A 19715-nucleotide genomic window follows, 5' to 3' on the forward strand; every position below is an offset into this window, starting at 1 on the left:
ACTGTTGTTTGATCAGGAAAGACTGGACAGGAATGGATTTGAACTCCTGTGTCAACCTGTAGTACACACTATCCTCTGTAGTGGCTTGTTGGAGGCCAGGCAGTATACAGGACATACTAAGCAGTGATGCAGCCGGTCAAGACCCTCTCAGTGCTACAGCTGTAGAACTTTGTGAGGATCTGAGGGCCCAGGCTGAATCTTTTCAGCCTCATGAGGGAAAAAAGGCATTGTTGTTTCCTCTTCACGACTGGGTTGCTGTGTGGGGACCACAATATTTCCTTATTGATGTGGACATTGAGGAACTTGACCTGCTCCACTACAGCCTTTTTGATTTAAATGAGGGCGTGCTCGGCCCTCCGTTTCCTGTAGTCCATGATCAGCGAATTTGTATTACTGACGTTGAGGGAGAGGTTGTTGTCCTGGCACCACACTGCTCTCTGTCTCTGACCTCCCTATAGGCTGTCTCATCGTCATTGGTGATCAGGCCCACCACCATCTTCTGCAAACTTAATGATGGTGTTGGAGTCGTGGGCGCGGCTGTGGGTGAACAGGGAGTACAGGAGGGGACTAAGCACGCACCCCTAAGGGTCCCCATGTTGAGGTTCCGCATGGCGGATGTTTTGTTGCCTACCCCCACCACCTAGGGGCAGCCGATCAGGAAGTCGGGAATCCAGTTGCAGAAGGAAGTGTTCAGTCCCAGGGTCCTTAGCTTAGTGATGAGCTTTGAGGGCACTATGGTGTTGAACGCTGAGCTGTAGTCAATGAATAGCATTCTCACATAGGTGTTCCTTTTGTCCAGGTGGGAAAGGCCAGTGTGGAGTGCAAAATAGATTGTGTCATCTGTGGATTTGTTTGGGCGGTATGTGACTTGGAGTGGGTCCAGGGTTTCTGGGATGACGGTCCTGTCTCTGGTCCTGTTCTCACTACATGTATTTCTCACTCCATGAACGTTCCTTCTCTTGCTTGCAAGGTAGGAATGCCTCACTCTCTCTCACAAACTCTCTCTCACACATACTCTCTCACACACTCTCTCACACACTCTCTCTTTCTCTGTTTCTCATCTCTGTTCTCTCTCTCTTATCTCTCTCTTGCTCTCTCACGTTCTGTAAGTCAATGAACTGAAGTAACCTCTCATTGATGTTAGCTAGTTGAATGATAGGACAACATTTTGATTACCACCTTAATAGACATACCCAAACGTAATCATTTTCATGAGATGGCCATAAACAATAACTGGTAATGTTGCATAGTTTTAGAAAGATCTGGAACTCACCTTTCTGGTTAAAACATTTATATAAATTGCTGAGGTCTACTTACTTCAAGTACATAGTGTAAATATTATGAAAAATCATATTTCTTTCCTATTCAACAAAAGTGTGGTTTGAAATAACTGAAATGCTTTAAATATTATAACAATTAAATTCTAAACAATTTCACCTTTCTTAGAACTGTAAAATAAATATTAACATACTTAGTGACAGTACAATATTGGCAACATTTCATATAACTGTTGACAGAGAATTTTCTCCTAAACGTCCTCTGAGCGGCGCAGAAACGCCATTCAATGTTCGTAGACTCGTTACAACTTCAGCTTTAAGCACTAAGTGATTTTGTCCATCTCTGACCCAGACAAAGTGCTGTTTCAATTCTCTGCTATTATTTAGTTAAGAGGTAAATCCGGCTGAGCGTATCACACCGAGATGAAACCACAATGGCTGGATTCGTTTGACTGTCACCGTTCATTTTCCTTCTCCCAAGCTCAGCTCACTCGCTCAGAGGAAGAGATAATCGATTCTTTGTCTGGATAGGCCAGAAAATGTGACACGTCACTCCTTATGCAAATGTAGGGTCTGAAACCTGACACTTGGAAACAGAGAGCAGACTGCTGGGGCTCTTTGGCATTATAAGGCAAGGGACACTATGGCTTTCACAGAGCGCTTTCGACACCAACATGTCATTCGATGTCAGTCCAGAACTGCTCAAAGTCCCCCATATGGGGGTTCACGCCGTTCCAAAACCCTCTAGTTTCCTCAGTGTGTTTTCAAAACATTGAGAAACGTGTCGTTAATCATCATGATGCCTGAAAGGCCTTGAGTTATTAGGATAGGAAGCCCTCTCTCTCTCCGCCCCTCTCTCTCTCCGCCCCTCCCCTACTCTCTCTGACTCATATAACCCTTTACTTCTCCTCCTCTAAGTTTTGTTTTGACAAAAAGTGAAGTAAAAGTCTCTGACTGGCAGGCGCATGGTCGTCCTCGTGAAAGTAGTCAACACACTTCCTCTCTTGACAGACGTACACATTGAGGAGAGGCGAAGGACCATTCACATGTTCCTGACAGACTTCCTCCTCCTCGCCTCTTCTTCTTGTAAATGACATTGCGTAATGCACTCACTCTGCTCAGCCATTAAATGACTAGATGATGGAATTGTGGAACTTGTCTTGCGGTAACTATTCAATGGCTGTGGGGTGTCGTGGTGTGATGTGTCACTGACTGTGAGACTGCATCTGTGACCCCCTCCTTCAGGGAAACTGTCCTGTATACCACTTTAGTGTTTTTGTATTCCGATGTAAATAAATGCTATTATTTTGGTGTAATTCCAGGGCTGTTTGATCCTGAGTGATGAGTTAAACCATGCCTCTCTAGTGCTGGGCGCTCGGCTGTCTGGATCCATCATCAGGGTCTTCAAGCACAACAGTGAGTCATTTAGTGTTGTCAAGACGACCCTGTTTGATCACATCATCTATTACCTCAGCCAGCTCTCTACAGTAAACTTCCAGATCACAATGGGATGTAACCTGCTCCGTTCAGTCAACACAACAGTAAAGACCAACTGTCTCTCATTAGAAGCTCTAGTCTCTGTCTAGTTGTTTGTTTATCCTATATTAGAGTCTGAGCACATGTAAGCCATGCTACCGTCCATCCCCAGCCACCTCTATACAATCTACTGTTTCCTCTCTTTCCAGTTAGACATGACTCTAGTTAGCTGTCAGGTAGTAATACAAATATGGATATTTCGTGGCAGTGTTTGTTTTGTTTTCTCTCATTGCTCCTCCTGGCATTCTATTTTAGACTGACAAGACAGGGGAGGTGTGACGGATAAACACATTTCTTCACTCGAAGACTGGCTGCTACTCAGTGTTAGCCAGCCATCTTGTTGTTGTCTTGCTTGGGATACAATGTCTAAACATTCAGGTACTTAGGCTGCATTATTCAGACCCTATTCTATGTTCTGTGTCTGTCTCTCTAGATATGGCGAGTCTAGAGAAGCTGTTGAGAGACGCCATAGTCCACGGCCAGCCCAGAACACGCAGGCCCTGGAAGAAGATCCTCATTCTGGTCGAAGGAATATACAGGTACTGTACCTTTGTAAGAGGTATCATATGATATCACATGTACAGCTATCATCTGAGTTTTCTTATTAAACGTTCATTAATGAATTCCAATAAATAATGGAAATAACCCCAGCTGAATCAGACGCTCACAATACATTTTAAAAAGCCTCCCTGCAGACTCAGCACGGCCTAGTCGTACAGAAAGCCTCCCTGCAGACTCAGCACGGCCTAGTCGTACAGAAAGCCTCCCTGCAGACTCAGCACGGCCTAGTCGTACAGAAAGCCTCCCTGCAGACTCAGCACGGCCTAGTCGTACAGAAAGCCTCCCTGCAGACTCAGCACGGCCTAGTCGTACAGAAAGCCTCCCTGCAGACTCAGCACGGCCTAGTCGTACAGAAAGCCTCCCTGCAGACTCAGCACGGCCTAGTCGTACAGAAAGCCTCCCTGCAGACTCAGCACGGCCTAGTCGTACAGAAAGCCTCCCTGCAGACTCAGCACGGCCTAGTCGTACAGAAAGCCTCCCTGCAGACTCAGCACGGCCTAGTCGTACAGAAAGCCTCCCTGCAGACTCAGCACGGCCTAGTCGTACAGAAAGCCTCCCTGCAGACTCAGCACGGCCTAGTCGTACAGAAAGCCTCCCTGCAGACTCAGCACGGCCTAGTCGTACAGAAAGCCTCCCTGCAGACTCAGCACGGCCTAGTCGTACAGAAAGCCTCCCTGCAGACTCAGCACGGCCTAGTCGTACAGAAAGCCTCCCTGCAGACTCAGCACGGCCTAGTCGTACAGAAAGCCTCCCTGCAGACTCAGCACGGCCTAGTCGTACAGAAAGCCTCCCTGCAGACTCAGCACGGCCTAGTCGTACAGAAAGCCTCCCTGCAGACTCAGCACGGCCTAGTCGTACAGAAAGCCTCCCTGCAGACTCAGCACGGCCTAGTCGTACAGAAAGCCTCCCTGCAGACTCAGCACGGCCTAGTCGTACAGAAAGCCTCCCTGCAGACTCAGCACGGCCTAGTCGTACAGAAAGCCTCCCTGCAGACTCAGCACGGCCTAGTCGTACAGAAAGCCTCCCTGCAGACTCAGCACGGCCTAGTCGTACAGAAAGCCTCCCTGCAGACTCAGCACGGCCTAGTCGTACAGAAAGCCTCCCTGCAGACTCAGCACGGCCTAGTCGTACAGAAAGCCTCCCTGCAGACTCAGCACGGCCTAGTCGTACAGAAAGCCTCCCTGCAGACTCAGCACGGCCTAGTCGTACAGAAAGCCTCCCTGCAGACTCAGCACGGCCTAGTCGTACAGAAAGCCTCCCTGCAGACTCAGCACGGCCTAGTCGTACAGAAAGCCTCCCTGCAGACTCAGCACGGCCTAGTCGTACAGAAAGCCTCCCTGCAGACTCAGCACGGCCTAGTCGTACAGAAAGCCTCCCTGCAGACTCAGCACGGCCTAGTCGTACAGAAAGCCTCCCTGCAGACTCAGCACGGCCTAGTCGTACAGAAAGCCTCCCTGCAGACTCAGCACGGCCTAGTCGTACAGAAAGCCTCCCTGCAGACTCAGCACGGCCTAGTCGTACAGAAAGCCTCCCTGCAGACTCAGCACGGCCTAGTCGTACAGAAAGCCTCCCTGCAGACTCAGCACGGCCTAGTCGTACAGAAAGCCTCCCTGCAGACTCAGCACGGCCTAGTCGTACAGAAAGCCTCCCTGCAGACTCAGCACGGCCTAGTCGTACAGAAAGCCTCCCTGCAGACTCAGCACGGCCTAGTCGTACAGAAAGCCTCCCTGCAGACTCAGCACGGCCTAGTCGTACAGAAAGCCTCCCTGCAGACTCAGCACGGCCTAGTCGTACAGAAAGCCTCCCTGCAGACTCAGCACGGCCTAGTCATACAGTTAGGAAGTTTCTTTTTACTGGGTGTGGCAGGATGTTGACTGAATAATTTACTAGTCTTTACATCGAAGTGAGCATAAATATAGTGCGACTTGAATTCTTTGTCATGTACTTACTGTAAAGGTCCACCAATCCGTTCTGATCAGTATGCTTCTTGGTAAAGCTGCCTGTCCCTGATCAGTTCACTAAATGTGTCGTTAAAACGGTCTGACGCACCCTGAGTGATCTAGAGAAACACAGTCACTGACTTCTCACTGCCAATGAAGATCAAAAAGAAACACACTGCTCACCTTGTTTTAGATTCCACCAAGGGAGACGTTCACATGTCTAAGTACGGCTGTGTGGTCATTTTCCAGACACACCAGTTGATCCACAGAATATTTATAGTGTGTGTGTGCTGTGCGTACACGTCATGTGTGTGTGTGTGTGTGTGTGTGTGTGTGTGTGTGTGTGTGTGTGTGTGTGTGTGTGTGTGTGTGTGTGTGTGTGTGTGTGTGTGTGTGTGTGTGTGTGTGTGTGTGTCCTCCCTCCACATCTCACCATTCTCCTCTCCATCTTCAGTATGGAGGGATCCATCGTGCGTCTGCCTGAGGTGATAGCCCTGAAGAAGCGCTACAAGGCCTTTCTCTACCTGGACGAGGCCCACAGCATCGGGGCACTAGGACCTCGCGGTGGAGGGGTGGTCGACTACTTTGGTCTGGACCCCAAAGATGTTGACATCATGATGGGAACGTTTACTAAGAGCTTTGGTGCTGCTGGAGGGTATATCGGAGGAAGAAGGGTGAGTCGGCTGTCTGACAGAGGTTAAAGGTCAGGGGAGGTCATTATGGGAGTATTTACCAAGAGCTTTAGTGCTGCTGGAGGATAGATCGGAGGAAAGAAAGTGAGCCGGCTGTCTCCAAAGGCAGAAACCTGACTTCCAGCTTTTTTCCTCATGTTCCCATTCCATTAAGTGAATGCATACTAAACTAGGAAGTATGGCTAAGCAACTCCAAAAGATCTGCGATTAGGAGAAATGTTCTTGGCGGGGTGCCAAGACCTCTGAAGCAACACTCAGTGCTGGAAACACCAAAACATTCAGTTACAACAGAGCTAGGTGCAGGGGTCCCTCCCTTGTAACACTGAAACTGCCCTGGGTGTTCATACACAGCTCATCGCCACTGACATGAGTCATGACATGTATATTATGAGTCCAAGCCTTTCATCTTTTCAGGGATGGTTACTGATAGTTTAATGAAAAAGTTTCGGTGTGGTGGTTTCGTCATCAACAGGACAACCCGGTTTCATCATTGCCCAATGATATGAGACATTTCCCACAGTACTTAGTGAAACCAGATTTCCATGGCTCAGTTGGAGCATGTTTGATTTCTGAATAGATCCCATACTGTACATTAGAATGACAATGGTCTCTTCTCTTCCCCCATAGGAGTTGATAGACTACCTGCGGTCCCACTCCCACAGTGCTATCTACGCCACCTCCATGTCCCCTCCTGTGTCCCAACAGATCATCACTTCTATGAAGATTATCATGGGGGAGGACGGTACCAGTCTGGGTGAGTTTACACAGCCAGCCTCCCTCAGCTGGGAGGAAACACACTGTATAGCTGAAATACAACTAGTTAGTATCCCAAATCCTGCAATCAGTAACACTTTACCCCTGTTTTATATGTACACTGAACAAAAATATTAATGCAACATGTAAAGTGTTGTTTCATGAGCTGAAATAAAATATCCCAGAAATGTTCCATACAGACAAAAAGCTTATTTCTCTCAAATTTTGTGCACAAATTTGTTTACATCCCTGTTAGTGAGCATTTCTCCTTTGCCAAGATAATCTATCCACCTGACAGGTGTGGCATATCAACTAGCTAATTTAACAGCATGATCATTACACAGGTGCACCTTGTGCTGAGGACAATAAAAGGCCACTCTAAAATGTGCTGTTCTGTCACACAACACAATGTCACAGATGTCTCAAGTTTTGAGGGAGTTTGAAATTGGCATGCTGACTGCAGGAATGTCCTCCAGAGCTGTTTCCAGATAATTTAATGTTCATTTCTACACCATAAGCTGCCTCAAACTTCATTTTCTGAGAATTTGTCAGTACGTACAACTGACCTCACAGCCGCAGACCACGTGTAATCACGCCAGCCCAGGACCTCAACATCCGGCTTCTTCACCTGAGGGATCGTCAGGGAGGGGTGCTGAGGATTATTTCTGTCTGAAAGAAAACCCTTTTGTGGGGAAAAACTCATTCTGATTGGCTGGGCCTGGCTCCACAGTGGGTGGGCCTATGCCCTCCCAGGCTCACCCATGGCTGCGCCCCTGCCCAGTCATGTGAAATCCATAGATTAGGGCCAAATTAATGTATTTCAATTCACTGATTTCTTTAAATGATCTCTAATTCAGCAAAATATTTGAAATTGTTGCATTTATATTTTGGTTCAGTATACTGTACATGCAGTGCATTCGGAAAGTATTCAGACCCCTTGACTTTTTCCATATTTTGTTACATTACAAACTTATTCTAAAATGGATTTCTTTTAAAAATCCTCATCAATCAACACACAATACCCCGAAATGACAAAGCGTAAACAGTTTATTAAAAATCAACAGAAATACCTTATTTACGTAAGTATTCAGACCCTTCGCTATGAGACTCAATTGAGCTCAGGTGCATCCTGTTTCCATTGATCATCCATGAGACGTTTCTACATCTTGATTGGAGTCCACCTGTGGTAAATTCAATTGATTGGCCATGATTTGAAAAGGCACACACCTGTCTATATAAGGTCCCACAGTTGACAGTGCATGTCAGATTAAAAACCAAGCCATGATTGTGTTGAGGCATAGTTCTGGGGAAGGGTACCAAAACATTTCTGCAGCATTGAAGGTCCTCAAGAACACAGTGGCCTCCATCATTCTTAAATGGAAGAAGTTTGGAACCACCAAGACTCTTCCTAGAGCTGGCTGCCCGGCCAAATTGAGCAATCAGGGGAGAAGGTCCTTGGTCCTGGAGGTGACCAAGAACCCAGTGGTCACTCTAACAGAGCTCCAGAGTTCCTCTGTGGATATGGGAGAACCTTCCAGAAGGACAACCATCTCTGCAGCACTGTACCAATAAGGCCTTTATGGTAGAGTGGCCAGACGGAAGCCACTCCTCACTAAAAGGCACATGGCAGCCCCTTGCCGTTTGCCAATTGTGACCTAAAGACTCTCAGACCATGAGAAACAAGATTCTCTGGTCTGATGAAACCAAGATTGAACTCTTTGGACTGAATGCCAAGCGTCACGTCTGGAGGAAACCTGGCACCATCCCTATGGTGAAGCATGGTGGTGGCAGCATCATGCTGTGGGGATGTTTTTCAGTGGCAGGGGCTGGGAGACCAGTCAGGATCGAGGGAAATATGAACAGAGTAAAGTACAGAGAGATCCTTGATGAAAACCTGCTCCAGACCTCAGACTGGGGGCGAAGGTTCACCTTCCAACAGGACAACAACCCTAAGCACACAGCAAGGCAATGCAGGAGTGGCTTCGGGACTAGTCTCTGAATGTCCTTGAGTGGCCCAGCCAGAGTCTGGACTTGAACCCGATCGAAGATCTCTGGAGAGACCTGAAAATAGCTGTGCAGCAACGCTCCCCATCCATCCGGACAGAGCTTGAGAGGATCTGCAGAGAAGAATAGGAGAAACTCCCCAAATACAGGTGTGCCCCAGAAGACTCGAGGCTGTAATCGCTGCCAATAGTGCTTCAACAAAGTACTGAGTAAATAGTCTGAATACTTATGTAAATGTGATATTTATATTTTATATTTATAATAAATTAGCAAAAATGTCAACCTGTTTTTGCTTTGTCATTATGGGGTATTACGTGTAGATTAATTGGGGGGGTAGTGGCGGTTCTAGACCATTTCAACTGGGGGGGGGGGCCAAGCTGGGGCCAGTTGTACTGTTAGAGGGGCCAGTTACATTAGACATTATTGTTGTCATATCGTTTTCTTCACTGCATTGCAGGCAAAAGACCATGTTCATAATGCAGATGCATGTGGTACGATACTGTTGTGTTCCGCCTAAAGCCGTCCCTCTAGAAAATGTGTGGGTTAAATTAGTGTTCCGAGTTGCCACTTTCTAATAACGGATGTAAAAAAAAAAGAACGAGGGGGGGGCAATTTAACCAATTTTAGAACAAGGCTGTAACAACAAAATGTGGAAAAAGTCAAGGGGTCTGAATACTTTAACGAATGCACTGTATCTACCTCAACTACTCCTGAACATTAACTACGGTATTGGCACTGACCCAGTACAACCTGAAAAACCTGATTCTATCATCAATACTTAATCATCAGGAGTTGAATCTGGTCCAAAAGGTTGATGATGACGGCTATACACAAGGTTTTCACTTGCGTTAGGCAGTGCCTGGTACTGCACAGTGTCACTACCACCAGTAACCACAAGGTGGCAGTACAGACCTGGAAAGCATTACTGACTTGTGACTAACTTTATTGATTCTTGCTCACAGAAAAACTGAAGGAAAAACAGTTTACATTGATAAAAAAATATGCACTTAAAATACAATTAGCTGTGTGTGGATTCTTCCAAACTAAGACTTAACACTAATATAAAATTCAATAGGTGTTGAGTCCTCTGGTTGAACTGTTCTTTTAAACTAGTGAAAGTTGGGTCTCCTGTCTGGTCCTACTGTAGAACACAATCTCCTCTCTTCAACCTGAGTGCTGTCGTAAGGTGCAGTGGAGTTGACGGTCACTCCTACACACACTGTACAGCAAACATCTGGAACCAGCTCAGCCCATCCAGAGTGTATCTATCCCCCTCTCAGTAGCACCAGGCTGGGTTAACCTCCAGTCAGTCCCCTGCTTCCCTCAGGGCTCTGAGTGATTGAAGCCTGGAAATGGCTGATCCCACAGTCTTGACCTAATCACTTAATAGTTTTCTCAGGAAAGAGGAACGTTCAAAGCCTCATATGTGTTTGAAATTCAAGCCTTTGAAGTTACTGCCATGGCTAGGTTGCTAGGCGAGGTAGTGAGGCTAGGTTGCTAGGGGAGGTAGTGAGGCTAGGTTGCTAGGGGAGGTAGTGAGGCTAGGTTGCTAGGGGAGGTAGTGAGGCTAGGTTGCTAGGGGAGGTAGTGAGGCTAGGTTGCTAGGGGAGGTAGTGTTGACTGCCAGAATGACTGACTGGGTTTCACATCTCGGGGAACTAACACGAGTCTTCAGATCTCAAGTTTCCCCATCATACTCTCCATTACACAACCAGAATTACTTTCTCTGGTTTGTAGCTCAAATCAATTGTCTGCATAGGACAGACAACTAAAATGCATATTTCATATCTGGACGGGACGAGGAACAGTTTATTTCATATCTGGATGGGACGGGGAACAGTTTATTTCATATCTGGATGGGACGGGGAACAGTTTATTTCATATCTGGATGGGAAGGGGAACAGTTTATTTCATATCTGGATGGGACGGGGAACAGTTTATTTCATATCTGGATGGGACGGGGAACAGTTTATTTCATATCTGGATGGGAAGGGGAACAGTCAGGACATCAATTTAAAAGGAATGTGAAACAAGTGGAAAGGATTCCCTCCTGAGAATATCCCCCTCTTTTTTTCAGCTTATGTCACTCTTCAGTTCTCACAGAATGGTTTTGAATTCCTGGGCTAAAGAAGAAGAAAAAAATGTCTGTGTGAATTGAATATCAGACTTGTTGTGTATTGGGTATCTTTGAAGCTGTATGTTTCTGTCTCTCAAAATGAAATGGCAGATGCTGGTCTGGAGCTTTTTTCTCATGTTGCTGAAGTCACAGCAACACCTGTACCCACTACCCAGGCCTAGTGAACAGGCAGGTACTAGGGTCTAAGGCCTAAATCAAATCAAATGTATTTATATAGCCCTTCTTACGTCAGCTGATCTATCAAAGTGCTGTACAGAAACCCAGCCTAAAACCCCAAACAGCAAGTAATGCAGGTGTAGAAGCACGGTGGCTAGGAAAAACTCCCTAGAAAGGCCAGAACCTAGGAAGAAACCTAGAGAGGAACCAGGCTATGAGGAGTGGCCAGTCCTCTTCTGGCTGTGCCGGGTGGAGATTATAACAGCACATGGCCAAGATGTTCAAATGTTCATAAATGACCAGCATGGTCAAATAATAATAATCATAGTAGTTGTCGAGGGTGTAACAAGTCAGTAACACAAGAGCAAGTGTCAGTTGGCTTTTTCATAGCCGATCTTTGAGAGTATCTCTACCGCTCCTGCTGTCTCTAGAGAGTTGAAAACAGCAGATCTGGGACAGGTAGCACGTCTGGTGAACAGGTCAGGGTTCCAGCAGGTCTGGGACAGGTAGAACGTCCGGTGAACAGGTCAGGGTTCCATAGCCGCAGGCAGAACCATTGGAACTGGAGCAGCAGCACGACCAGGTGAACTGGGGACAGCAAGGAGTCATCAGGCCAGGTAGTCCTGAGGCATGGTCCTAGGGCTCAGGTCCTCCGAAAGAGAGAATTAGAGAGAGCATATTTAAATTCACACAGGACACCGGAAAAGACAAGAGAAATACTCCAGATGTGACAGACTGTCCCTAGCCCCCTGACACATAAACTACTGCAGCATAAACACTGGAGGCTGAGACACTGTAGCCCCGTCCGACAATACCTCCTGACAAGGCCAAACAGGCAGGATATAACCCCACACACTTTGCCAAAGCACAGCCCCCACACCACTGGAGGGATATCTCCAACCACCAACCTACCATCCCGAGACAAGGCCGAGTATAGCCCACAAAGATCTCCGCCACGGAGAGGTCGCCCGCGTGCCAGCCTGTTTCTGCTCTCTTGCCAGCTCCTCATGGGATTGACAATGGAGTAGGAGCAAACTAAAACCCATCAGGCGAGAAGGGAGGGGCTGGAATACAGGGTGTGAGCAACAGTCCTTTAGAGGGTGTGGTTTAACAGGTTTACTAATGGGTTTACAGGTTAATGGATTAAATAGAGAATGCTTTCATTGTGTTTCCAGGTGGGGTTCGTCTGAGGCAGCTGTCAGAGAACACTACGTACTTCAGGAGGAAACTAAGAGAGATGGGCTTCATCATCTATGGCAATGATGACTCTCCTGTCGTACCCATGATGCTCTACATGCCCGCCAAGATAGGGTAGGTCTGGTAACAGCTAGTTAGAGATGTTTACCAGAACACAAACTAAACACCAAGATAGGGTAGGTCTGGTAACAGCTAGTTAGAGATGTTTACCAGAACACAAACTAAACACCAAGATAGGGTAGGTCTGGTAACAGCTAGTTAGAGATGTTTACCAGAACACAAACTAAACACCAAGAGAGTGTAGGTTTTATCAGTCCACCGCGTAACCTCTTTGTCAACTCACCCAGTTTTAGAGTTAATCACCACGGTGGCATGATCAGATTGTTTCTGTTCACTTTTCTCTGACACGATCAACATGGCATTCCTCAGTCAGTCACAGAATAAGCAGATTGTTCACACAGTGGTCACATGGTCTCTAACCCCGCTCTCTGATTGGTTTTCTCTCAGGGCGTTTGGTAGGGAGATGTTGAAGAGGAACATTGGGACGGTGGTGGTTGGCTTCCCGGCCACGCCCATCATAGAGTCCAGGGCCAGGTTCTGTGTGTCTGCTGCCCACACCAGAGATATTTTGGACACGGTGAGTCAACCAATCACGGACTAGAGTCAAACGACTCCTCCCCCTCCCCATGGCGTCATCTCTATCTGCATCTTTCTGGTTCTTTTGTCCTGTCTGTCTGTCTGTCTGTCTGTCTGTCTGTCTGTCTGTCTGTCTGTCTGTCTGTCTGTCTGTCTGTCTGTCTGTCTGTCTGTCTGTCTGTCTGTCTGTCTGTCTGTCTGTCTGTCTGTCTGTCTGTCTGTCTGTCTGTCTGTCTGTCTGTCTGTCTGTCTGTCTGTCTGTCTGTCTGTCTGTCTGTCTGTCTGTCTGTCTGTCTGTCTGTCTGTCTGTCTGTCTGTCTGTCTGTCTGTCTGTCTGTCTGTCTGTCTGTCTGTCTGTCTGTCTGTCTGTCTGTCTGTCTGTCTGTCTGTCTGTCTGTCTGTCTGTCTGTCTGTCTGTCTGTCTGTCTGTCTGTCTGTCTGTCTGTCTGTCTGTCTGTCTGTCTGTCTGTCTGTCTGTCTGTCTGTCTGTCTGTCTGTCTGTCTGTCTGTCTGTCTGTCTGTCTGTCTGTCTGTCTGTCTGTCTGTCTGTCTGTCTGTCTGTCTGTCTGTCTGTCTGTCTGTCTGTCTGTCTGTCTGTCTGTCTGTCTGTCTGTCTGTCTGTCTGTCTGTCTCACTCAATAGGATATTTTGTCTCTGTCTCACTCAATAGGATATTTTGTCTCTGTCTCACTCAATAGGTTATTTTGTCTCTGTCTCACTCAATAGGTTATTTTGTCTCTGTCTCACTCAATAGGTTATTTTGTCTCTGTCTCACTCAATAGGTTATTTTGTCTCTGTCTCACTCAATAGGTTATTTTGTCTCTGTCTCACTCAATAGGTTATTTTGTCTCTGTCTCACTCAATAGGTTATTTTGTCTCTGTCTCACTCAATAGGTTATTTTGTGTCTGTCTCACTCAATAGGTTATTTTGTCTGTCTGTCTCACTCAATAGGTTATTTTGTCTGTCTGTCTCACTCAATAGGTTATTTTGTCTGTCTGTCTCACTAGTTATATTCTATTCAACTCTCTGTGATGTTAGTATAGGATGGAAGGAGAAGAAACTGCATTTGAGTATTGAGATGCACCTCAAGTCTCTGTGGTCCTAGAATTGGGTCCAGTTCAATTGATGGGAATGGTTATGGTTGGTAAGTTGTATGTCAATGGTTAGAATGTATGGTGAAGACTTTATTTCTCCCTTGAGACAGCAGCATCATCCTTTTAATAGCTGAACGAATCCCTCCACATCTCTTCAAAGCAGTGCGAGTGACTGACACTTTCCCAGTATTGAATCAGTCAAGCCTGGCTTCTGACTTTCATGGCTGATGTGCTGCAGGTGTGGAGGACAGGAAAGGCATTTCAATATGTGCTTTATTACAGAGGGTGAGAAGGGTTCAGAAAATATTTTTCTTTCAAATACTTCAGCTGGGCTCAATAGAGCTTGCCTGGTGCAATGGAACCAACAATCGTCCCATAATTACCAACCCCACCCATCTGGTACACCCAGGCAGGTTCCATCATATGTACAACATGTTTTGGAAGAACACCTATTATTAGAACCCAGGTGTGGGTGGGAGTGACTTGGAAGGATGACAGCACAGGCCTTACTATGGTGGAGCAGCGAGCTCAGACACTTTTATTTAGGAGTGTTGTCTGTCCAAGGACAGTCCATCTTTTTGATGAGTGGGTCAACACTGTTTTTAATGGTCCGCTTCACTTGTTGAAATGTATGAAGACACTTTTTCCTCTCTTTACTCTCTTTACTAAGTTCAGAGAAGGTATGAAAAAAAGAAAGTGGAGAAAGATAGATTGTTTCCAGGTGGGTTGCGGACTGATGGTATTGCAGGACAGATAAAGTCTCCTGAGGTAAGTGGTGTAGTTTTAGCTCAGGTTGTGTATTCTTTGTTCACCCTTACGCAAATGGCCCCCATTTCTCTTCACTAACAATTTCATCAGGTGAATTTCAGGGTTCAGCAACCCTCACATTGCTGTGAGAGAAACACTTCCCCCATCTCAATCTCCTGGATCCGCAGGAAATACTCCTGCTTCTAATGTTCACAACATACTGCTGTTGAGTAGCTTCTCATTTCTCCACAGTGGAGGATCCTGCTTCTGAGACCAAATGGAATCGATCCAGCTCTCTCATACTGTTGTTGATGTTGAGTAGCTTCTCATCATTCTACGTGTTGTTTAATCTTCTCTCCTGTCTTCCCCAGGCGTTGGAGGCCATCAGTGAGGTAGGAGATGTATTACTGCTGAAGTATTCTAGACACCAGAGACGTCCTCATCTCCCCTCCTCCCTGGATTCATGGTCCTCTGAGGACAGTCTGCTCCAGGAGCCCAGCCACGTCAAGCCTTCTGTCATGTAACTAACTGAAACGCCTACACTGATGTAGGGTCAAGTTGCCTCTAGATGCTGATCTTGTGTCAGTTTAGTATTTTTCCCCACTAATAGTTAGTGTTAGAATTGGGGGATGGAAAGCTGATCCTAGATCTTGTACCTAAGTGAAACTTCACCAGGTCTGAAAAGTCACCATGGTCTCATGTGCCCGTAGGGTTTTCTTACTGTATCTTAACTTATTGTGACCTCATTTTTTTGAGTTTGTACCTAAACGATGAGTCTTAAATATGTCTGTGTGCATTATGGGGTCTTCCAATGGAATAATAACAAGATTACATTTAACATTTTAGTAATTTAGCAGACTCTCTTATCCAGAGCAACTTACTGGAGCACCTTGCTCAACGGCACACTGACAGCTTTTTCACTGATTCGGCTCGGGGATTCGAACCAGCGACCTTTAGCTTACGGGCCCAACACTTTAAACCAGTAGGCTACCTGCTGCGGTTCTTAAAGGTATTTTCAGCTTTTAAGATAGGAGGGAGTAATCAAGGGGTCTGAAACCTGGAACGTTTTAATATTCAAATATACAGTACCACTTGTTTGGTTATACCAATGGTTGGTTACTGGCAGGAGTTATGTAACAGACAAAGTAAATAAATAATATCCATCATTCCTTATATTAGTAGAGCCCTGTTGGTATGGGTAAAATACCCCCCCCCCCCCCCCCCACCTAAATATAGGCCTTCATATCACATGGGGTACATCAAGTGTCAACCTTATTTTTTTATTTTATTTAACTTAAACCTTTCCACTCTAATTAGTGTTTTATACTTGAATATTGTCACTGGGTCCTTTCTCTAACCAAATCTATGTATTGTACATTATCTACTGTTTATACTGTAAATTAACATGTGAAATCGTCTTTGACCTAACATCGTAGCTAGTCACCAATCACAGAGCTGCTTTCCATGAGTAGTCCTAGCTCTCTCTGTAATCTACATATCACACCTGGCTCATGTTCATTAGAGCACGTCTCAGCCAAAACAAGCATTTCTTATTGGACAGGCCCTGGTAGTCCCTCCCAGTTTCAGTTAGTTTTGTTCCATTTTGTGCCTAATGAACACAACCTTGTTCTAAAAAGATCTGTTGAGATATTTAGAGTAGTAGGGGAAATCACTTTGTAGTGCTGACATGTTGTGAAGGTTTTATTTTCTATCATTTTTTTCAGTCTTTAATATTTAGTGTTCTTTACACCTGTACTGGAATAACTTGAACTCATATGTCTTAAACATTTGGAACAGCTCTAGTCTTTAACGTAGCTGAAGATTCTCTAAACCTGCTGTAGGGTGAATAAGAGCCAGGTCGTGTTATGTGTTTTTCTTAGGATCGGTTTCCTGGAATAAAACAATATATTTCAATGGAGATTCTTGCCTTCATCTGTGTCTGGGAAACTGACCCTTACTGAAGAGACATGTGAAGTGAATATCTAACTGTATGTCTTAACCTAAGTGCTTATTCTATTATTAATAAATCCAGCGCTGATGTCTTCTTCCTGAGTAATGACACGCTGGGTGTAATGTAACCACACTGTCTATCTGTATGTATGACGATGCTGCATCCTAACCATGCTTCTCTGATGTACAGATATGTCCTTATTCGGAAAACACTTCCTATGGATACCCTCTTTATAAGGTATTAAGTGCATCCATAATGCCTTATGAGCTATGTATAATGCACAAAATACGTATAATACAGGAAGTGTTACCCCTTTTTTGATTTATTGCAAATTCCCTATAGTATTTAAATCTGCCTTGTTTTGGGGAAGATGTTTCTAATATAGTATCTCTGTGGGTGGCAGCTCTAATTATGTTCTACAGCGGTTCTTCTAAATTCCATTTAAAGTCAGCCATTTCAGGAAATCAAATTTCATGGAATTTCAGTTTGTACTTTTTATGTAAATTCAGAAATCTTTTAGAATTGCAGTTTACCTCCTGAATTGACTTGATTTGTAATGGAATTGACCCCCAGCCCTGTTCCAGAGTAACTATGTAGGTGTGTTTTAATAACCGACCACATGTCTTCAGTGCTAATACTACTGACGGGCGTTGGAAATGCACAGATGACGTAGCCTCACTGAAACGACAGGCTTTACGGCTGGCTAACGACTGCTTGGTTTGAAGGAAGCGTCTTTTTACCGACCACTGTCTGTCGCACAATGATTCTTCTTATCTGATATGGCATTCCAGAATTAGCTGATTTTGTTTTGGCTGGCTTGTATATTTGTTTTGATTTTAGTTTCTTTTGTGTAAATTATATATTTGATTTTCTATGGGTCAACCTATGGGTAATTTCAAGTGTAATATTGTGAGTAGTCAAATATCCGGTTTGTAGTTGAGGTGTGTGAGTGTAGAAATGTATCGAGCAGAGACTAGCACTGTGATCATTCCACCACTACAACCTCCTTTTAAACTATCTCTGACATTTTAAAGTGTCTAGAATTGGTTCAGCAGTAAATCTGAAACCTTGTTGGTTCTGCATTGTATTTAGTTCAAGCTGGGTGGGCCCATGTAGTCTCTCTTGGTTCCGAATGGCACTCTTTTTCCTATAGTGTACTACTTTTAACCAGAGCCTTAGTCAAAAGTAGCGCACTATTTAGGCAATGGGGCACAATTTGGGATGCCTGCTCCGTATCCTGTTCCCATCTCTTTTCAGACAGGATGTGATTGCTCATATCCAGCAACAAGATCTCAGGAAGGCTGTTTACATTTCTACAAAACAAATAACATTTAGCAGCAGATGTAATTAATCACTGCCCCATTTTTAAAGTAAATGTGTTTTTAAAATGAAAAGATAAAAAAAGTCCTTTGATGTAAAATGACATTGTTTAACCAGCAATGGGAGAGAGAGATTTGTGAACTGACCTACTATGTATAACACCTGTATGTTATCAGGAGGCTTTTACCCTCGGCAAGTTCAATGTTTGGAGATAGTTAGGGTTGAAAGATAAACCATTTGAGGTTTTTGAAGCAATGGTGTGTGTTAAACCGTGCTGTTGGAAATGGTGCTAAGATTAAATCCGTCTTTGTTTGTATCAAGCTCTTGGTTAGATTTGTCTTTTGGCAAAGGTCTATATACATACGCACGATGTGTAATGTCATCTATCGGAAAGTCTTTACAGAATGAATACCATTAAATGACTTACAACCTGTTTGTATCTTAAAGACGACATCTCAGATTTATTCTGTTTATTTGTTACACACACTGACCTATAGAGATGCATCTATCACTAACACCAACATCTGTATTTCTAATGAAAATGATAGAACGTATGATTGTGTGTATCCTTCTCATTGTTGAATTGAGCAAATATATATGCATCTCTCATTGAAAAAACACCTGTATGATTCAACATTTCCCAATTAACATTTTTACTCCATTCCAAAAATGTCTCGTCTTTTTTATGTTCTTTCCTTGAGCTGTTTTTTTATAATTTTTTTCCCTCCTTCTCTGTTCTATCTTAACATCTGTGGATATTTATCTATTATTCTGAGAACAAATGTGGTCACGATCTGTCTAGATGCATTCCACACAGAACTAATTTGTAGTCAATTACGAACTGTAGAACTCACTGTAGAACTCACTGTAGATGTGCCCGCTTTGATGGGCCAGAAGCCATGTTTTGTTACAATTCTGAATGGCAACAATGTAAGAAGCTGTCATGTGGGGAATTGTAGGTGGCTCTTTTCAGCCAGTTTTATCTTGTTCGACAACTCCGGCATGTGGCAAGGACTACAGACTATCACACACAGTGTGTGCTGGCATCCAGAGTGTGTGCTGACCAGCTTGCAGGCATATTCTCCGCCATCTTCTCAGACCCAATCTAATTTATCTACCGCTCCAACAGATCCATGGTAGATGCCATTTCCATCACTATTCACACGTTCGTAACACATCTAGACAAGTGGAACACCTATTTGAGAATGCTGTTCATTGACTACAGTTCAGCATTCGACACTATTGTTCCCTCCAACCTCGACACCAAGCTCAGAGCCCTGGGTCTGGATACCACACTGCAACTGGTCCTGGACTTCCTGAAGGGCAGACCACAGGCTGTGAGGGTTGGCAACAACACCTCCACACGGACTCTTAATACAGGGTTGGTGACGACACCATGGTTGTAGGCCTGATAACCAGCGATGATGAGTCAGCCTATAGGGAGGAGGTAAGTGAACTGTCATAGTGGTGTCATGACAACAGCCTCTCCCTCAATGTCCGCAAAACAAAGGAAGCGGGGGGGGGGGGGCATGCCCCGATCTACATCAATAGAGTGTCACAAGTTTTAAGTTCTGACCCTTGTTGCGCACCGACATCACCACTCTTGTCGAGAGGGTACAACAGCATCTCTACTTCCTAAGGCGGCTGAAGAAATTCAGCATGCCACCCCGGGTCCTCTCCAAATACTACCGCTGCACCATCCCATCCAGGACA

The 19715-nt window shown here is 45.1% G+C and overlaps 1 protein-coding gene across 1 annotated transcript in view; it reads left to right on the forward strand.

The window, feature by feature from the left end:
• Positions 1-18453, forward strand: part of LOC106608234 (serine palmitoyltransferase 2) — a 34258-nt gene extending 15805 nt beyond the window's left edge. The window contains exons 6-12 of the mRNA XM_045721095.2: positions 2600-2693; positions 3247-3352; positions 5769-5988; positions 6634-6760; positions 12232-12367; positions 12761-12890; positions 15103-18453. Coding sequence (XP_045577051.1) covers positions 2600-2693; positions 3247-3352; positions 5769-5988; positions 6634-6760; positions 12232-12367; positions 12761-12890; positions 15103-15255 — 966 coding nt within the window. The 3' untranslated portion in view covers positions 15256-18453. The remainder of the gene's footprint in view (positions 1-2599; positions 2694-3246; positions 3353-5768; positions 5989-6633; positions 6761-12231; positions 12368-12760; positions 12891-15102) is intronic.
• Positions 18454-19715: the final 1262 nt, after the last annotated feature.

This window comes from Salmo salar, chromosome 06 (genome assembly GCF_965601325.2).
Source record: "Salmo salar chromosome 06, fSalSal1, whole genome shotgun sequence".
Lineage (NCBI taxonomy): Eukaryota > Metazoa > Chordata > Actinopteri > Salmoniformes > Salmonidae > Salmo > Salmo salar.